We start from the raw sequence: 15,953 nt of genomic DNA, 5'->3' as shown, positions 1-15,953 counted from the left end.
AGGATTAACTGAAAATCTGTTTGAGAAGCAGTGAGAGCCCCTTCCCCACCCCCTGCTGCAGGGGGAGTGAGCTCTTCCACCCTAGAAGAAGGTTTCTGCTGTCAAAAGGCTAAACCTCAGAGGCTCTGGCCTCAGTGATACCAAGCACAGCCCTGCAGAGAACCTTTTGGAAAACCAGGTCACTAGTTTCACAGGAAAGGTTAACAGCCTGTGTCTTCTCCATCCAGCTCTGTAAAGGCAGCCAGGCTTGTCATGCATTCAGGAAAGAGATGGAGGAGGAAGCAACTGATCAAGAGATAAGATACGCTAAGTATGATATTTGGAAGCCCAGCAATAAAATGGCCAGGCAGATGGCCTTACTGGGAAAACCACACAAGTCTGCAATGTCCATGAGGGTCCATTCAGTGCCCAGAGCAACATACTCAGCAAATAATCACTGAGGGTTTACTGTTCCAGGCTCCAAAGATGCAACAGTAAACCAAATAGATAATAAAGCTTACATTCTACTGAGATAAACAGAGACCCACACCAAGTACTTTCAGAATGCTGGGGACAAAGAGAACATACTAAAAGCTTCAAGAGATAACAAACAGGATTGGGAGTCAGAACGTCATGAGACTTCTCAACAGCAGCACTGCAAGTGGGAAGATAACAGAGCAATGCCTTTGAAATACTCAGTAAAAAGGATTACCAACTTAGAATCCTATTCCTGGCCACACTATCATTCAAATGCAATGGCAGAACAGAATGATGCTATTTAGAGCCTCAAACATTTTATTTTCCTTGTACTTTTTCTCAGGGAGCTCCTGGAAAGTATGGTCCATCAATATGAGGGAATAAACCAAGAAAGCAGATCTGGAATCTAGGAGGCCCAGACATAACACAGGATGAGGCAAGAGAGAAAAAAGGCTGGCTGCTTATCAAGCTTGGAGAGCAGTCAGTACAGATTGGAATTGGAAGACAAAGGCCTTCTAGAAAGATATCTCTAAGCAGATAATGGAAGTAATCAATTACCTGATGGGTTTATACATATTAAGAGGTCTTTTTTGTGCCCAAGCTGGAGTGCAGTGACACGATCATAGTTCATTTTAAACTCAAACCCCTTGGCTCAAGGGATTCTCTTGCTTCACTCTCCTATGTAGCTAGGACTATAGGTCCAGCTAATTTTAAAATCACTTTCTAAAAGATGGAGTCTTGCTTTGTTGCTCAAGCTGGTTTTGAACTCCTGGTCTCAAGTGATCCTCCTGCCTCAGCCTCCCCAAGTGCTGAGATTACAGGTGTGAGCCACCACATCTAAGAAGGGATTCTTTTTTTTTTTTTTTTTTTTTGAGATGGAGCCTTGCTCTGTTGCCCAGGCTGGAGTGCAGTGGTTCGATCTCGGCTCACCACCTCCTCTTCTTCCTGGGTTCAAGTGATTCATTCTCCTGCCTCAGCCTCCTGAGTAGCTAGGATTACAGGCACAGGCCACCACGCCCAGCTAATTTTTATATTTTTAGATATCCAACAGGGTTTCAACATGTTGGTCAGGCTGGTCTCGAACACCTGACCTCATGATCTGCCTACCTCAGCCTCCCAAAGTGCTGGGATTACAGGTATGAGCCACCGCACCTAGCAGAGAAAGGATTCATTTTTCATAGAAAAGTTTCAGAATAAATTGGTGATAGGTACAGAGAATATCTACCAAATAAATAAAATGACTAACAACTCCAGGAGGGAAAAATATATTGTACACAAAATAAAATATATAATCTGTGTACATAGTACAAGGCTCTACTGTGAATAATATATATATTATCATATAATTTACTATTATAATATTTTATACACACACACACACACACAGAGACAGAGTTTTGCTTGTCACCCAGGCTGGAGTGTAATGGCATAATCTCAGCTCACTGTAACCTCTGTCTCCTGGGTTTGAGCAATTTTCCTGTCTCAGCCTCCAGAGTAGCTTGGATTATAGGCGCCTGCCACCATGCCCAGCTAATTTTTCTATTTTTAGTAGAGATGGGGTTTCACCAGGTTGGTCAAGCTAGTCTCAAACTCCTGACCTCAAGTGATCTGTCCATCTCGGCCTCCCAAAGTGCTGGGATTACAGGTGTGAGCCACTGTGCCCAGCTGGATTTAAAAATATATTTAAATGAGTTCTGGCTACTTGATTTTTTTTTTTTTTTTTTTTTTTGAGATGGGAGTTTCGCTCTTGTTACTCAGGCTGGAGTGCAATGGCACGATCTCGGCTCACCACAACCTCCGCCTCCTGGGTTCAGGCAATTCTCCTGCCTCAGCCTCCCGAGTGGCTGGGATTACAGGCACACGCCACCATGCCCAGCTAATTTTTTGTATTTTTAGTAGAGACGGGGTTTCACCACGTTGACCAGGGATGGTCTCGATCTCTTGACCTCGTGATCCACCCGCCTCGGCCTCCCAAAGTGCTGGTATTACAGGCTTGAGCCACCGCGCCCAGCTGGCTACTTGATTTTTTTAAACCATGTTCATTTATTACTTTGATTAAAATTTAAAAAAATGGCCAGGCGCGGAAGCTCTCCTAGGATGTCCTGGGGAGTTTCTGCAGGAGCCTCGCTGGCCAGCAGAAGAGACTATTATTTTAACTGGTCCGAGCCAGTTTATATTGAGACTCCAGGACAGGCATTTTTCCCAGCTTATGGGCTGCATATTTTTGGAATATTCTTTTTCAAATTTTAAATTAAAATTAAAAAAAAAAAAAATTGAGACAGGGTTTCACCATGTTGGCCAGGTTGGCCTGGATCTCCTGACCTCGTGATCCGCCTGCCTCGGCCTCCTAAAGTGTTGGGATTACAGGCGTAAGCCACCCCGCCCAGCCAGAATTCTCTTTACCTTCTTCCATCTTTGCATTAGAAATGAGCATCTGTCTCAAGTGCTTGAGGAGGCCAGCCCATGTAAATGTGCTATATGCCAGTGAGTTCTCAGACATGTGAGGAATGTTACGAACACTCAGCATCTTGAATTCAGGATGGGGAACTAAATGCTCCATTAAGTCTCCTGTAAAGAAAAAAAAAATCTGAACTAAATTTTTTTATTCCACATTGTTGCCAATAGTCTATACATAACCATGATTTGAAGGTTTTCTGGGCTAAATATTTTCTCTTCTCAGACCGGAAATATTTAATCCTTAATATAATTTCAGAGACAATGTCTATTATAGATCACATCTTTGCTTCACGTTAGCATCGATTTGAGTATAAGTGAGAACACTCAGCCAAAAAGGAAACTACAATTCAGAAGCTGAATAACTGGAAATGTGAATGAAATATTTAGGTAAACCCCAGGAAAACAAAGGAAGCATGAGAACTGATATGCTTTTCTTATCATTTTATGTTGTTCACTAAATATTCTTTTTTTTTTCACTTGTCACCCAGGCTGGAGTGCTGTGGTGTGATCTCGGCTCACCGCAACCTCCGCCTCCTGGGTTCAAGCGATTCCCCTGCCTCAGCCTCCTGAGTAGCTGGGACCACAGGCACGTGCCACCATGCCTGGCTAATTTTTTACATTTTAGTAGACATGAGGTTTCACCATGTTGGCCAGGATGGTCTGGATCTTCTGACCTTGTGATCCGCCCGTCTCGGCCTCCCAAAGTGCCAGGATTACAGGCGTGAGCCACTGCACCCGGCCCACTAAATATTCTTTTAGGAATGTTACTAGATTTTTACATATTGTATCTGGTTAGGTGATAATCAAAACCTGTTAATATGAAAGTTAACATGAGCCAGGTGTGGCTCTGCCATCTGGCCAGGCCAGACCCTACACACCTAGCCTACCTTAACCATTCTTTTTTTTTTTTTTTTTTTTTTTTTGAGACGGAGTTTTGCTCTTGTTACCCAGGCTGGAGTGCAATGGTGCAATCTCGGCTCACCACAACCTCCGCCTCCTGAGTTCAGGCAATTCTCCTGCCTCAGCCTCCTGAGTAGCTGGGATTACAGGCACGCGCCACCATGCCCAGCTAATTTTTTGTATTTTTAGTAGAGACGGGGTTTCACCACGTTGACCAGGATGGTCTCGATCTCTCGACCTCGTGATCCACCCACCTCGGCCTCCCAAAGTGCTGGGATTACAGGCTTGAGCCACCGCGCCCGGCTACCTTAATCATTCTTAAACCTCCTTGAGACCTTAATCCACAGAGCTCCTGCCTTTCGATCGGTCTTCCTCTTTCTGGCAAAATCCCAGTCTTGGACCAACCCCACTCCTCACCTTCTCTGTCAGAGCACAACTATGGAAAGTCATGCCAGATGGCAGACTCGGACCTCTCTGAATTCTCAATCTCCAAACACAATGCTGATGCCCACAATGACAACTCTGGGTGAGACAGGAAACCTCAGGAAGGTTCTGAGTAGGGGAGCAACAGGATCTGACTTATGCCTTTAAAAACTGCAAAGCTGGGCTGGGCGTGGTGGCTCACGCCTGTAATCCCAGCACTTTGGGGGGCCAAGGTGGGTGGATCATGAGGTCAAGAGATCGAGACCATCCTGGTCAACATGGTGAAACCCCATCTCTACTAAAAATACAAAAAATGAGCTGGGCATGGCGGCGCGTGCCTGTAATCCCAGCTACTCGGGAGGCTGAGGCAGGAGAATTGCCTGAACCCAGGAGGCGGAGGTTGCGGTGAGCCGAGATCACACCATTGCACTCCAGCCTGGGTAACAAGAGTGAAACTCCGTCTCCAAAAAAAAAAAAAACAAAACTGCAAAGTTGGAGTTCAGTCTGGCTGCTGTACTCAAGAAAATGCTAACTGGGCGTGGTGGCTCACGCCTCTAATCCCAGCACTTTTGGAGGCTAATGCAGGTCGGTCATTTGAGGCAAGAGTTCAAGACCAGCCTGGCCAACATGGTGAAACTTCATCTCTACTAAAAATACAAAAATTAGCTGGGCATGGTGGCATATGCCTGCAGCCCCACCTACTTGGGAGGCTGAGGTAGGAAAATTGCTTGAACCCAGAAGGTGGAGGTTGCAGTGAGTCAAGATCGCACCACTGTACTCTAGCCTGGGCAGCAGAGTAAGACTCTGTCTTAAAAAAAAAAAAAATCGGTTGGACATGGTGGCTTATGCCTGTAATCCCGGAACTTTGGAAGGCCTAGGTCGGTGGATCATGAGGTCAGGAGATCGAGACCATCCTAGCCATGGTGAAACCTCGTCTCCACAAAAAAAAAAAAAAAGAATCACTGATTTGTACACTTTAAATGGGTGAATTGCATGCTATGTGAGTTATATATCAATAGGGTTTCTATTAAAAAAAAAAGAGAGAGAGAGAAAGAATCCTGAAGAAGAGCAGTGGATACTTACTGCCCTTTTGGGAAATTTAGCAACTTCTCAAAGTTTTTCAGTAAGACAGTCAGAGAACTAAGCAGGTCTGAAGAAAGAATTTTGAGATGAGCAAGACCTAAGTATATCTTCAGGCAGAGGAGGAGACAGAAAGAATAAACTTTGAAGCTTTCAGAACATAAGGCTTTCCTACAAATAACATATAGAGGGACAAATACCTAGTGGATTTTGTCTGTAGTGAAATGAGCTTTCTGCAGAATAAGTAGGCTGGAACACACTTCCCAGCTGATGTGCCAGGACTTGATTGATGTCGCTAAAGGAGATCTGCTTGATATTCATCAGTTTTGCACAGATCTTATGGACGGCATCATTCTCATGAACAAGGAGGGCATCTGAAGATCGGTACAAGTGAGAAAGTGTCAAAATAGAGTTGTAGTTCTGAACAATAACCTGGAGAGGAAAAGGTCAAAAATAAGAAAGGTAGGGGAGAACAGTGGTTAAGATTACAGCTTCTAAAGGCATCCTGCCTGGATTCAAATCCTGGCTCTGTCACTTTCTAGATATATGACCTTGGACAAATTTTTCAATCTCTTTATCCTGTTTCTTCTTCTTTTTCCTTTTTTTTTTTTTGAGATAAGACACGCTCTGTTGCCCAGGCTGGAGCGCAGTGGCACCATCTCTGCTCACTGCAACGTTGGCCTCCTGGTTCGAGATTCTTGTGCGTCAGCCTCCTGAGTAAATAGAATTATAGGCTTGTGCCACCACACCCAGCTAATTTTTGTATGTTTAGTAAAGACAGGGTTTCACCACATTGGCCAGGCTGGTCTCGAATTCCTGGTCTCAAGTGATCTGCCCACCTCGGCCTCCTAACGTGCTGGGATTACAGGTGTGAGCCACCCTGCCTGGCTATTCTCTGAGAAAAAAAAAATTTTTTTTGAGGTGGAGTCTCGCTCTTGTCTCCCAGGCTGGAGTGCAGTGGCACAATCTCAGCTCACTGGAACCTCTGCCTCCCAGATTCAAGAGATTTTCCTGCCTCAGCCTCCTAAGTACCTGGGACTACAGGTGTGTGCCACCATGTCCAGCTAATTATTGTTTCTAGTAGAGATGGTGTTTCTCCATGTTGGCCAGGGTGGTCTCAAACTGCTGACCTCAGGTGATCTGCCCACCTTGGCCTCCCACAGTGCTGGGATTACAGGCATGAGCCACTGTGCCTAGCCATTCTCTGATTTTTTTTTTTTTTTTTTTTTTGAGATGGAGTTTCACCCTTGTTGCCTAGGCTGGAGTGCAATGACACAATCTTAGCTGACCACAACCTCTGCCTCCCAGGTTCAAGCAATTCTCCTGCCTCAGCCTTCCAAGTAGCTGGGATTACAGGCATGTGCCATCATACCCAGCTGATTTTGTATTTTGAGAAGAGACAGGGTTTCTCCATGTTGGTTAGGCTGGTCTCGAACCCCTGACCTCAGGTGATCCGCTTGCCTCAGCCTCCCAAAGTGCTGGGATTATAGGCGTGAGACACTGTGCCTGGCTTTTTTTTTCTTGGAGATGGAGCCTTGTTCTGTTGCCAGGCTAGAGTGCAGTGGCACCATATTGGTCTACTCCAACCTCCACCTCTTGGGTCAAGTGATTCTCCTATCTCAGCCTCCCGAGCAGCCGGGACTACAGGCTGCACCACCACACCCAGCTAATTTTTGTAGAGATGGGGTTTCACCATGTTGGCCAGGATGGTGTCGATCTCCTGACCTCGTGATCTGCCCACCTTGGCCTCCCAAAGTGCAGGGATTACAGGTGTGAGCCACCACAACTAGCCTCTAAATTTTTTTTTTTTTTTGAGACGGAGTTTCACTCTTGTTACCCAGGCTGGAGTGCAATGGCGCGATGTTGGCTTACCACAACCTCTGCCTCCTGGGTTCAAGCAATTCTCCTGCCTCAGCCTCCCAAGCTGGGATTACAGGCAGGCACCACCACGCCCAGCTAATTTTTGTATTTTTAGTAGAGACGGGGTTTCACCATGTTGACCAGGATGGTCTCGATCTCTTGACCTCGTGATCTGCCTGCCTCGGCCTCCCAAAGTGCTGGGATTACAGGCGTGACCCACCGCGCCCGGCTAAAATTTTTAAAAACAGGGATACCTTGTTTGTTTGAAAAAGTTTAACAAAAGTTAAATGAATTACTCATGAAAGTACCATATTATATAACCATTATGGAAGCCATAATTTACCATTTCCAATAAAAGGGTGAGAGCAATCTTTTACCCACATTTCTTTCTTTTTTTTTTTTTTTTGAGACGGAGTTTCACTCTTGTTACCCAGGCTGGAGTGCAATGGCACGATCTCGGCTCACCGCAACCTCCGCCTCCTGGGTTCAAGCAATTCTCCTGCTTCAGCCTCCCGAGTAGCTGGGACTACAGGCACTCACCACCATGCCCAGCTAATTTTTTGTATTTTTAGTAGAGACGGGGTTTCACCATGTTGACCAGGATTGTCTCAATCTCTTGACCTCGTGATCCACCCGCCTCAGCCTCCCAAAGTGCTGGGATTATAGGCGTGAGCCACCGCGCCTGGCCTTACCCACATTTATTTCTACTGCAAAGAATATAAAACATAAACTTTTCAATTAACGTGTCCATACCTCACCAGTTCCATAAGGCCAAATAATCTGATTCATTTTCAATGAGTTTGGATACTGATCTTGTAAATTCTGTGTAACGAAAGCTCCTAATCCTGATCCTGTGCCCCCAGCCATGCTCATTATGATGAAAAAACCACTGAAAGAGTCACATTTCTCCACTTCCTTCCGGATTAGGTTCATTATAGATTCTTCATGCCTGGGTCCATGAACAGAGTAACTATGCAATGGCAAAAGAAACAAACACAAACACGTTTTAATTTACAGATATGTAACGCAGATAAAAAAATACAGGATAGAGATGTCTTTTCTTTCTTTCTTTTTTTAAAGATGGGGTTTCACCATGATGGCCAGGCTGGTATGGAACTCCTGACCTCAGGTGATCCACCTACCTCGGCCTCCCAAAGTGCTAGGATTACAGGCGTGAGCCACCATGCCCAGCCCTGAGATGTCTTTTCAAAACTATGGAAGTAAAGAAACTCTCATGAAAGGTATATATACAATAAATTATTGTTAACTATAATTTCCTTACTGTATTATTGAATACTAGAACATATTTCTTCTATATAACTGTATTTTTGTACCCATTTGCAACAACCTTTAAAAAACAAAACAAAACAGGGTCTCACTATGCTGCCCAGGCTGGTTGTGAACTTCTGGCTTCAAGCAATTCTCCTGCCTCAGCCTTCCAAAGTATTGGGATTACAGGCATGAGCCACTGTACCCAGTGAGCAACTTCTTTTTTTTTTTTTTTTTTTTTTTTTTTTTTTTTTTTTTTTTGAGACGGAGTTTCGCTCTTGTTACCCAGGCTGGAGTGCAATGGCGCGATCTCAGCTCACTGCAACCTCCGCCTCCTGGGCTCAGGCAATTCTCCTGCCTCAGCCTCCTGAGTAGCTGGGATTACAGGCACGTGCCACCATGCCCAGCTAATTTTTTTGTATTTTTAGTAGAGACGGGGTTTCACCATGTTGACCAGGATGGTCTCGATCTCTCGACCTTGTGATCCACCCGCCTCGGCCTCCCAAAGTGCTGGGATTACAGGCTTGAGCCACCGCGCCCGGCCCGCAACTTCTTTTAATTTTCCTCCAAAAGCTTTCTTTTTGTAGGCTATTCCTTTTCTCCTTCTTTGTTTTTGTTTTTGTGTTTTTTTGAGATGGAGTCTCGCTCTGTCTCTCAGGCTGGAATGAATGGGTGCCATCTCGGCTCACTGCAACCTCTGCCTCCTGGGTTCAAGTGATTCTCCCACCTCAGCCTCCCGAGTAGCTGGGACTACAGGCGTGTACCACCACACCTGGCTAATTGTTGTTATTTTTAATAGAGACAAGGTTTCTCCATGTTGGCCAGGCTGGTTCCCAACTCCTGACCTCAAGTGATCCTCCCACCTCAGCCTCCCAAAGAGGGATTACAGGTATGAGCCACTGTGCCTGGTACCCCCCACCCCGCCTCTTTTTTCCTTTTTAGTTAGGGTTTTACTGCGTCACCCAGGCTGGAGAGCAATGTGAAGTGCAGTGGCACAATCACAACTCACTATAGCCTTGACCTCTCAGGCTCAAGGAATTCTCCCATCTCAGTCTCCTGAGTAACTAGGACTACAAGCACATGCCACCATCCCTGAAAAATTTCTTTTTTTTTTTGACATGGAGTCTCACTTGGCTGCCCAGGCTGGAGTGCTGTGGCAGGATCTCTGCTCACTGCAACCTCTGTCTCCTAGGTTCAAGTGATTCTCCTGCCTCAACCTACCAAGTAGCTGGGACCACAGGCACAGGCCACCACATCCAGCTAACTTTTGTATTTTTAGTAGAGATGGGGTTTTACCATGTTGGCCAGGCTGGTTTCAAACTCCTGACCTCAAGTGATCTACCTGCCTTGGCCTCTCAAACTGTTGGGAACACAAGTGAGAACCACCATGCCCGGCTGCCCAGCTAATTTCATTTTTTTTTTTTTTTTTTGAGGCAGAGTCTCACTCTGTTGCCCAAGCTGGAGTGCCGTTGCGTGATCTTGGCTCACTGCAACCTGTGCCTCGTGGGTTCAAGTGATTCTCCTGCCTCAGCCTCCCGAGGAGCTAAGACCACTGGCGCAGGCCACCATGCCTATCTAATTTTTTTTTTGGTTGTTGTTGAGATGGAGTTTGTTGTTGATGCCCAGGCTGGAGTGCAATGGTGTGACCTCGTCTCACTGTGACCTCTGCCTCCTGGGTTCAAGCAATTCTCCTGCCTCAGCCTCCTGAGTAGCTGGGATTACAGGCACCCACCATCATGCCCAGCTAATTATTTCTATTTTTGTTAGCAGAGATGGGGTTGGCCAGGCTGGTCTTGAACTCCTGACCTCAGATGATCTGCCTGCCTTGGTCTCACAGAGTGCTGGGATTATAGGTGTGAGCCACTGCGCCAGGCCTGATTTTTGCATTTTTAGTAGAGATAGGGTTTCATCATGTTGGCCAGGCTGGTCTCTTTACCTCAAGTGATCTATCTACCTGGGCCTTCCAAAGTGCTGCGATTACAGGCATGAGCCACCATGCCTGGCATCATGTGGCTAATTTCTTTTTATAATTTTTTTCGTAGAGACAGGGCCTCCCTTTGTTGCCTGGCTGGACTTGAACTCCTGGGCTCAACTGATTCCCCTGCCTTGGCCTCTCAAATTGCTCGGATTACAGGCATGAGTATGGGCCATTCCTTTAGCTGGGGCTTTCAATACCAGGTAGTTCTACAAGTTTATGATACGGTATAATACTTACTATTCCTTTTTTTTTTTTTTTTTTTTTTTTTTTTTGAGACGGAGTTTCGCCCTTGTTACCCAGGCTGGAGTGCAATGGCGCGATCTCAGCTCACCGCAACCTCCGCCTCCTGGGTTCAGGCAATTCTCCTTCCTCAGCCTCCTAAGTAGCTGGGATTACAGGCACGTGCCACCATGCCCAGCTAATTTTTTGCACTTTTAGTAGAGACGGGGTTTCACCATGTTGACCAGGATGGTCTCGATCTCTCGACCTCGTGATCCACCCACCTCGGCCTCCCAAAGTGCTGGGATTACAGGCTTGAGCCACCGCGCCCGGCAATACTTACTATTCCTAACAACAGTCCTGAAGCAGTGGTTCTTAAACTTTGCTGCACATGGCCAGGCACAGTGGCTCACACCTGTAATCCTAGCACTTTGGGAGGCCGAGGCGGGTGGATCACTTGAAGTCAGGAATTTCAGAGCAGGTTGGCCAACAAGGTGAAGCCTCATCTCTACTAAAAATATAAAAATTAGCCAGGCGTGGTGGTGTGTCTACAGTTCCAGTTACTCGGGAGGCTGAGTCAGGAGAATCACCTGAACCCAGGAGGCAGAGGTTGCAGTGAGCCAAAATGGTGCCACTGCACTCCAACCTGGGTGACAGAGCAAGATTCTGTCTGAAAAAAAAAAGAAAAAAAAAAAAAATCTTGCTGTACACTAAAGTCACCTAGGAACCTTTAAAAAATCCCAACATTGGGACAGGCATGGTGGCTCACGCTTGTAATCCCAGCGCTTTGGGAGGCCGAGGTGGGTGGATCACGAGGTCAAGAGATTGAGACCATGCTGGTCAACATAGTGAAACCCCATCTCTACTAAAAATACAAAAAATTAGCTGGGTATGGTGGCTCGTGCCTGTAATCCTAGCTACTCAGGAGCCTGAGGCAGGAGAATTGCCTGAACCCAGGAGGCGGAGGTTGTGGTGAGCTGAGATTGCGCCATTGCACTCCAGCCTGGGTAACAAGAGTGAAACTACATCTCAAAAAAAAAAAAAAAAAAAAAATCCCAACATCAGGCCAGGCACAGTGGCTCATGCCTGTAATCACAGCACTTTGGGAGGCCGAGGCAGGACGATCATTGGAGGCCAGAAGTTGAAGACCAGCCTGGCCAACAGGGTGAAATCCTGCCTCTACTAAAAAAATACAAAAATTAGCGGGGCATAGTGGCACATGCCTGTAGTCTCAGCTACTCAGAACACTGAGACAGGAGAATGCTTGAACCCAAGAGGTGGAGGTTGCATGGAGCCGAGATGGCACCACTGTACTCAGGCCTAGGTGAAAGAACGAGACTCCATCTTAAAAAAAAAAAAAAAAAAAAAAAAAAGGCCGGGCATGGTGGCTCACACCAGTAATCCCAGCACTTTGGGAGGCCAAGGCAGGTGGATCAGGAGGTCAGGAGTTTGAGGTCAGCCTGGCCAACATGGTGAAACCCCATCTCTACTAAAAATACAAAAAATTAGCCAGGCATGGTGATATGTGCCTGTAATCCCAGGTCCTCGGGGGGCTGAGTCAGAATAATTACTTGAACCCAGGAGACGGAGGCTGCAGTAAGCCGAGATCGTGCCACTGCACTCCAGCCTGGGTGACAGAGTGACTCTGTCTCAAAACAAACAAACAAACAAACAACAACAACAACAAAAACCCAACATCAGGGCTATACGCTAAACCAGTTAAATCAGAATCTCTCAAAGTCAGCCCTGGGCATCTGGATTTTCCCAGAGATCCCCAGGAAATTCTAATGTGCGGCAAAGTTTGGGAACTACTGTATTGTAGTATTCTCTATCATTGAGATACCTGCCAGATATGGATATTGTATTGGTAAGTTAGTTTGCTGCATGACAGTGAAGAAGATGAAAAACTCTGCTGAAAGGGATCCTTGATTTCAACATTACCTGTACCTTAAGCACAGACAGAGATGGAATGACAGTTTCTTCTGGGTAAAATCAAATTCTAAATCTAAAACAGCAATTTCAAGATTATGCGCTTGGTATATCAAATGTACAATTCTAACTTCACTGTCTATTATTTAACTATGTAGCTGTCACTAAACTGAAAATCACTAGGAATTATTCTTACCCATATGCCCAGTTGTTTCCAGAACCTTGTTTTTGACAGAAGCATGCATGTTGACCATATTTCCACTGGCCAGACTGGGCAGCCTTTGACAGCGTTTGATTGATAACTTTGGGTTCCATGTCAACAAGAACAGCCCGGGCAATTGGAACTAGAGGAGAAAAAAAAAAAAATCAAAAGAAAAAAAGATTTCTTATGTCTTATTTAGGTAACTCAGAGCATAAGTAAGTGTCCAAGTCCAAAAAAACAAAAAAGGCCGGGCGCGGTGGCTCAAGCCTGTAATCCCAGCACTTTGGGAGGCCGAGACGGGTGGATCACGAGGTCAAGAGATCGAGACCATCCTGGTCAACATTGTGAAACGCCGTCTCTACTAAAGGTGCAAAAAATTAGCTGGGCATGGTGGCGCGTGCCTGTAATCCCAGCTACTCAGGAGGCTGAGGCAGGAGAATTGCCTGAACTCAGGAGGCGGAGGTTGCGGTGAGCCGAGATCGTGCCATTGCACTCCAGCCTGGGTAACAGGAGCGAAACTCCGTCTCAAAAAAAAAAAAAAAAAAAAGAAAAACAGTAGTTGGATCTGGTGATTCAGAGGTCACTGGAAACTTTCCTTAGAGCAGCTTCAATGATGCTATGAGGCAGAAGCAGGGTTATGACTGGTTAAGCAGGGTCCTCTTTTGAGAATCTTAGATGAGAAGGCAAAGAGTTAAGAAGGAAAAAGCAAGCCACAGTCAAGGGATGAGCTTTGGTTGGCTGGTTTTAAATTGGTGAGATTTGAGCATGTGGAGGGGGAAAATGCTACTGGAAAGGCAAAGATTATTAACATAGAAACGAAAAGCAAAAACAAAGTCACTCCCTAGTGAGATGGGAAGGAATGGGGATTGAAAACCATATGGACGGCCTGGCTTTGAAGGGGTTGGTTATGTCAGAGTAAAGGAGAGGACTGTGGGCCACACCTACCTCCATTCTCCTCCTCACTGAAGAATCTTTCTTTGCAAGATGTTTGATATGCCTCATTTTCTCTCTTAGAGCAGAGTCCCTGGGAACTGTGTGAGTCCCTAAGCAAAGCATCAAAAACTTCAAAACCAATTTGATTGCCACACTGACCAAGCTGCACTGTTACAATTGACATGCTGAACCACAAACTAGATGTTTTATCTCAAAAAAGTGAAGAACCTGTAAAAAAAAAAAATAGGCTTTGAGAATCACTACATTATTAATCAGAACAAATAAAATGTCATATGTTAATTATACATCAATTAAAAGTAACTTTAAAATGCCACATACGTATATAATGTTGGAGGTGAATCAGCTGTGTTGTCTAAGGAGCCAGTCATTCAAGGGAATTCTTCTCTTACTCTCTATATGGTTTTGAGATTTGTGATTTACTGTACCTGAATCCATTCATACACAGCTCAACAGTTTCCAAAACCTGATTCGTACTCACTTTTTCCCTAAACATACATTTGAAACAAAACTTTCTCCTCAGCTGAGGAGTGACAAAAGAAAAAAGAGGCCAGATGCAGTGGCTCATGCCTGTAATCTCAGCAGTTCGGGAGGATTACATGAGCATGGGAGTTCCCGACCTAGGCAACAGGGCAAAACCCTGTCTGTACAAAAAATACAAACATTAGCTGGGCGTAGTGGTGTGTGCCTGCAGTCCCAGGTACTTGGGAGGCTGAGTTGGGAGGATCACCTGAGGCTGGAAGGTCAAGGCTGCAGTGAGCCAAGATCTTGCCACTGCACTCCAGCCTGGGTGACAGAGTGACATCTTCCAGTCTCAAAAAAAAGAAAAAAGAAAGGAAATAAAAACAAGATAAAACAAATGCTGATTGAAGGAATTAGTAGTACCAGCCTTCACACCACATAGACATGTAAAATGCAGACGTGGGCTCAACATTGTACGTTAAGTTAACATTAATTTTCTCTCTTCTAAATAATGACTTACATTTTCTTTTTTTTGAGACGGAGTTTCGCTCTTGTTACCCAGGCTGGAGTGCAATGGCACGATCTCGGCTCACCGCAACCTCCGCCTCCTGGGTTCAGGCAATTCTCCTGCCTCAGCCTCCTGAGTGGCTGGGATTACAGGCACGTGCCACCATGCCCAGCTAATTTTTTGTATTTTTAGTACAGACGGGGTTTCACCATGTTGACCAGGATGGTCTCGATCTCTTGACCTCATGATCCACCCGCCTCAGCCTCCCAAAGTGCTGGGATTACAGGCTTGAGCCACCGTGCCCGGCTATGACTTACATTTTCTCCACTAGTCTAGCCTGGTAACTTTAGAGAGATTTTGTGTTTAACTCAGGTAGGACAGCAAGAAAGAAGGAACTTGGAGAAAGAAAACCAGATGAAATATTAACCGGGCGCAATGGCTCGCGCCTGTAATCCCAGTACTTTGGAAGGCCGAGGCGGGAGGATCATTTGAGCCCAAGGATTCCAGACCAGCCTGGGCAACATAGCAAGACCCTGTCTCTATTTAAAAAAGAAAGAAAAAGAAATATTAGAGCAGGTTCTCATTATTCTTACCTAGGAAAAGAAACAATTTCTGATAAAGACTTCACATCAGATCTATGCGTTACTGGAAATGAGCCGTGGGTTGAGAGACAGATTCTGTACTTAAAATGTCAAACCTGCAAAGTAGGTTATGTAATTATCCTCATTTAACAGATAAGGAAACTGAGGCTCTGAACGGTTATTGACTTTACCAAGGCCACAGAACTAACAAACAACGAAGCCACACCGGCCGTTCCACACCGGCCCCAAGAGTGACCCACGTATGCAACTCACCACCAAACGCCGACCAGACGCTTCTATCCTGCTGAAATTTCAGACCAACCTATTCACCATGCGCATGCTCACTTTCAACACGAAAAAGCTATTGAGAACTAATGCGCATGTTCCATAAAAGGAGAGTTTTGTTGTGTATTTTATTATTTTTTTTCCTATTCAGAAAGATTAATTACGCATGTTCAAATTCAATTTACGAACTTCAGCTGTGGTACGCATGCTCACTGTTCACCGAACGCTTTAGCCGACAATGCGCACGCTCCGGTCTCCAGGAGCGGCTTCGGCTCGTGTTTTGCGCATGTTTCTGCCAGCACCTGGATGCCGGCGATAGTTCTGCGCATGTCCACTGCCCACAGTTTGGCTTCACAAGACCATTTACGCATGCTCCTGCGCTGAACTTTAGGA

General features: G+C 45.6%; 1 protein-coding gene across 2 annotated transcripts in view; it reads right to left on the bottom strand.

Moving 5' to 3' along the window:
- Positions 1–15,790, bottom strand: part of TUBD1 (tubulin delta 1) — a 30,750-nt gene extending 14,960 nt beyond the window's left edge. The window contains exons 1-6 of one of the 2 annotated variants that reach the window (XM_039476011.2): positions 15,549–15,790; positions 13,719–13,934; positions 12,768–12,915; positions 7,930–8,146; positions 5,517–5,748; positions 2,860–3,024 (exon numbers count right to left, since the gene is read on the bottom strand). In XM_039476011.2, the coding sequence (XP_039331945.1) occupies positions 2,860–3,024; positions 5,517–5,748; positions 7,930–8,146; positions 12,768–12,915; positions 13,719–13,890 (934 nt within the window). In that variant the 5' untranslated portion in view covers positions 13,891–13,934; positions 15,549–15,790. The remainder of the gene's footprint in view (positions 1–2,859; positions 3,025–5,516; positions 5,749–7,929; positions 8,147–12,767; positions 12,916–13,718; positions 13,935–15,548) is intronic. The other variant, XM_039476012.2, reaches the window with a different exon arrangement.
- Between the last annotated feature and the right edge of the window lie 163 nt (positions 15,791–15,953).

Source organism: Saimiri boliviensis, chromosome 17 (genome assembly GCF_048565385.1).
Source record: "Saimiri boliviensis isolate mSaiBol1 chromosome 17, mSaiBol1.pri, whole genome shotgun sequence".
Classification (NCBI taxonomy): domain Eukaryota; kingdom Metazoa; phylum Chordata; class Mammalia; order Primates; family Cebidae; genus Saimiri; species Saimiri boliviensis.
The sequence above is the reverse complement of the archived record's forward strand: the minus strand, read 5'-3'. Positions and strand labels throughout refer to the sequence as shown.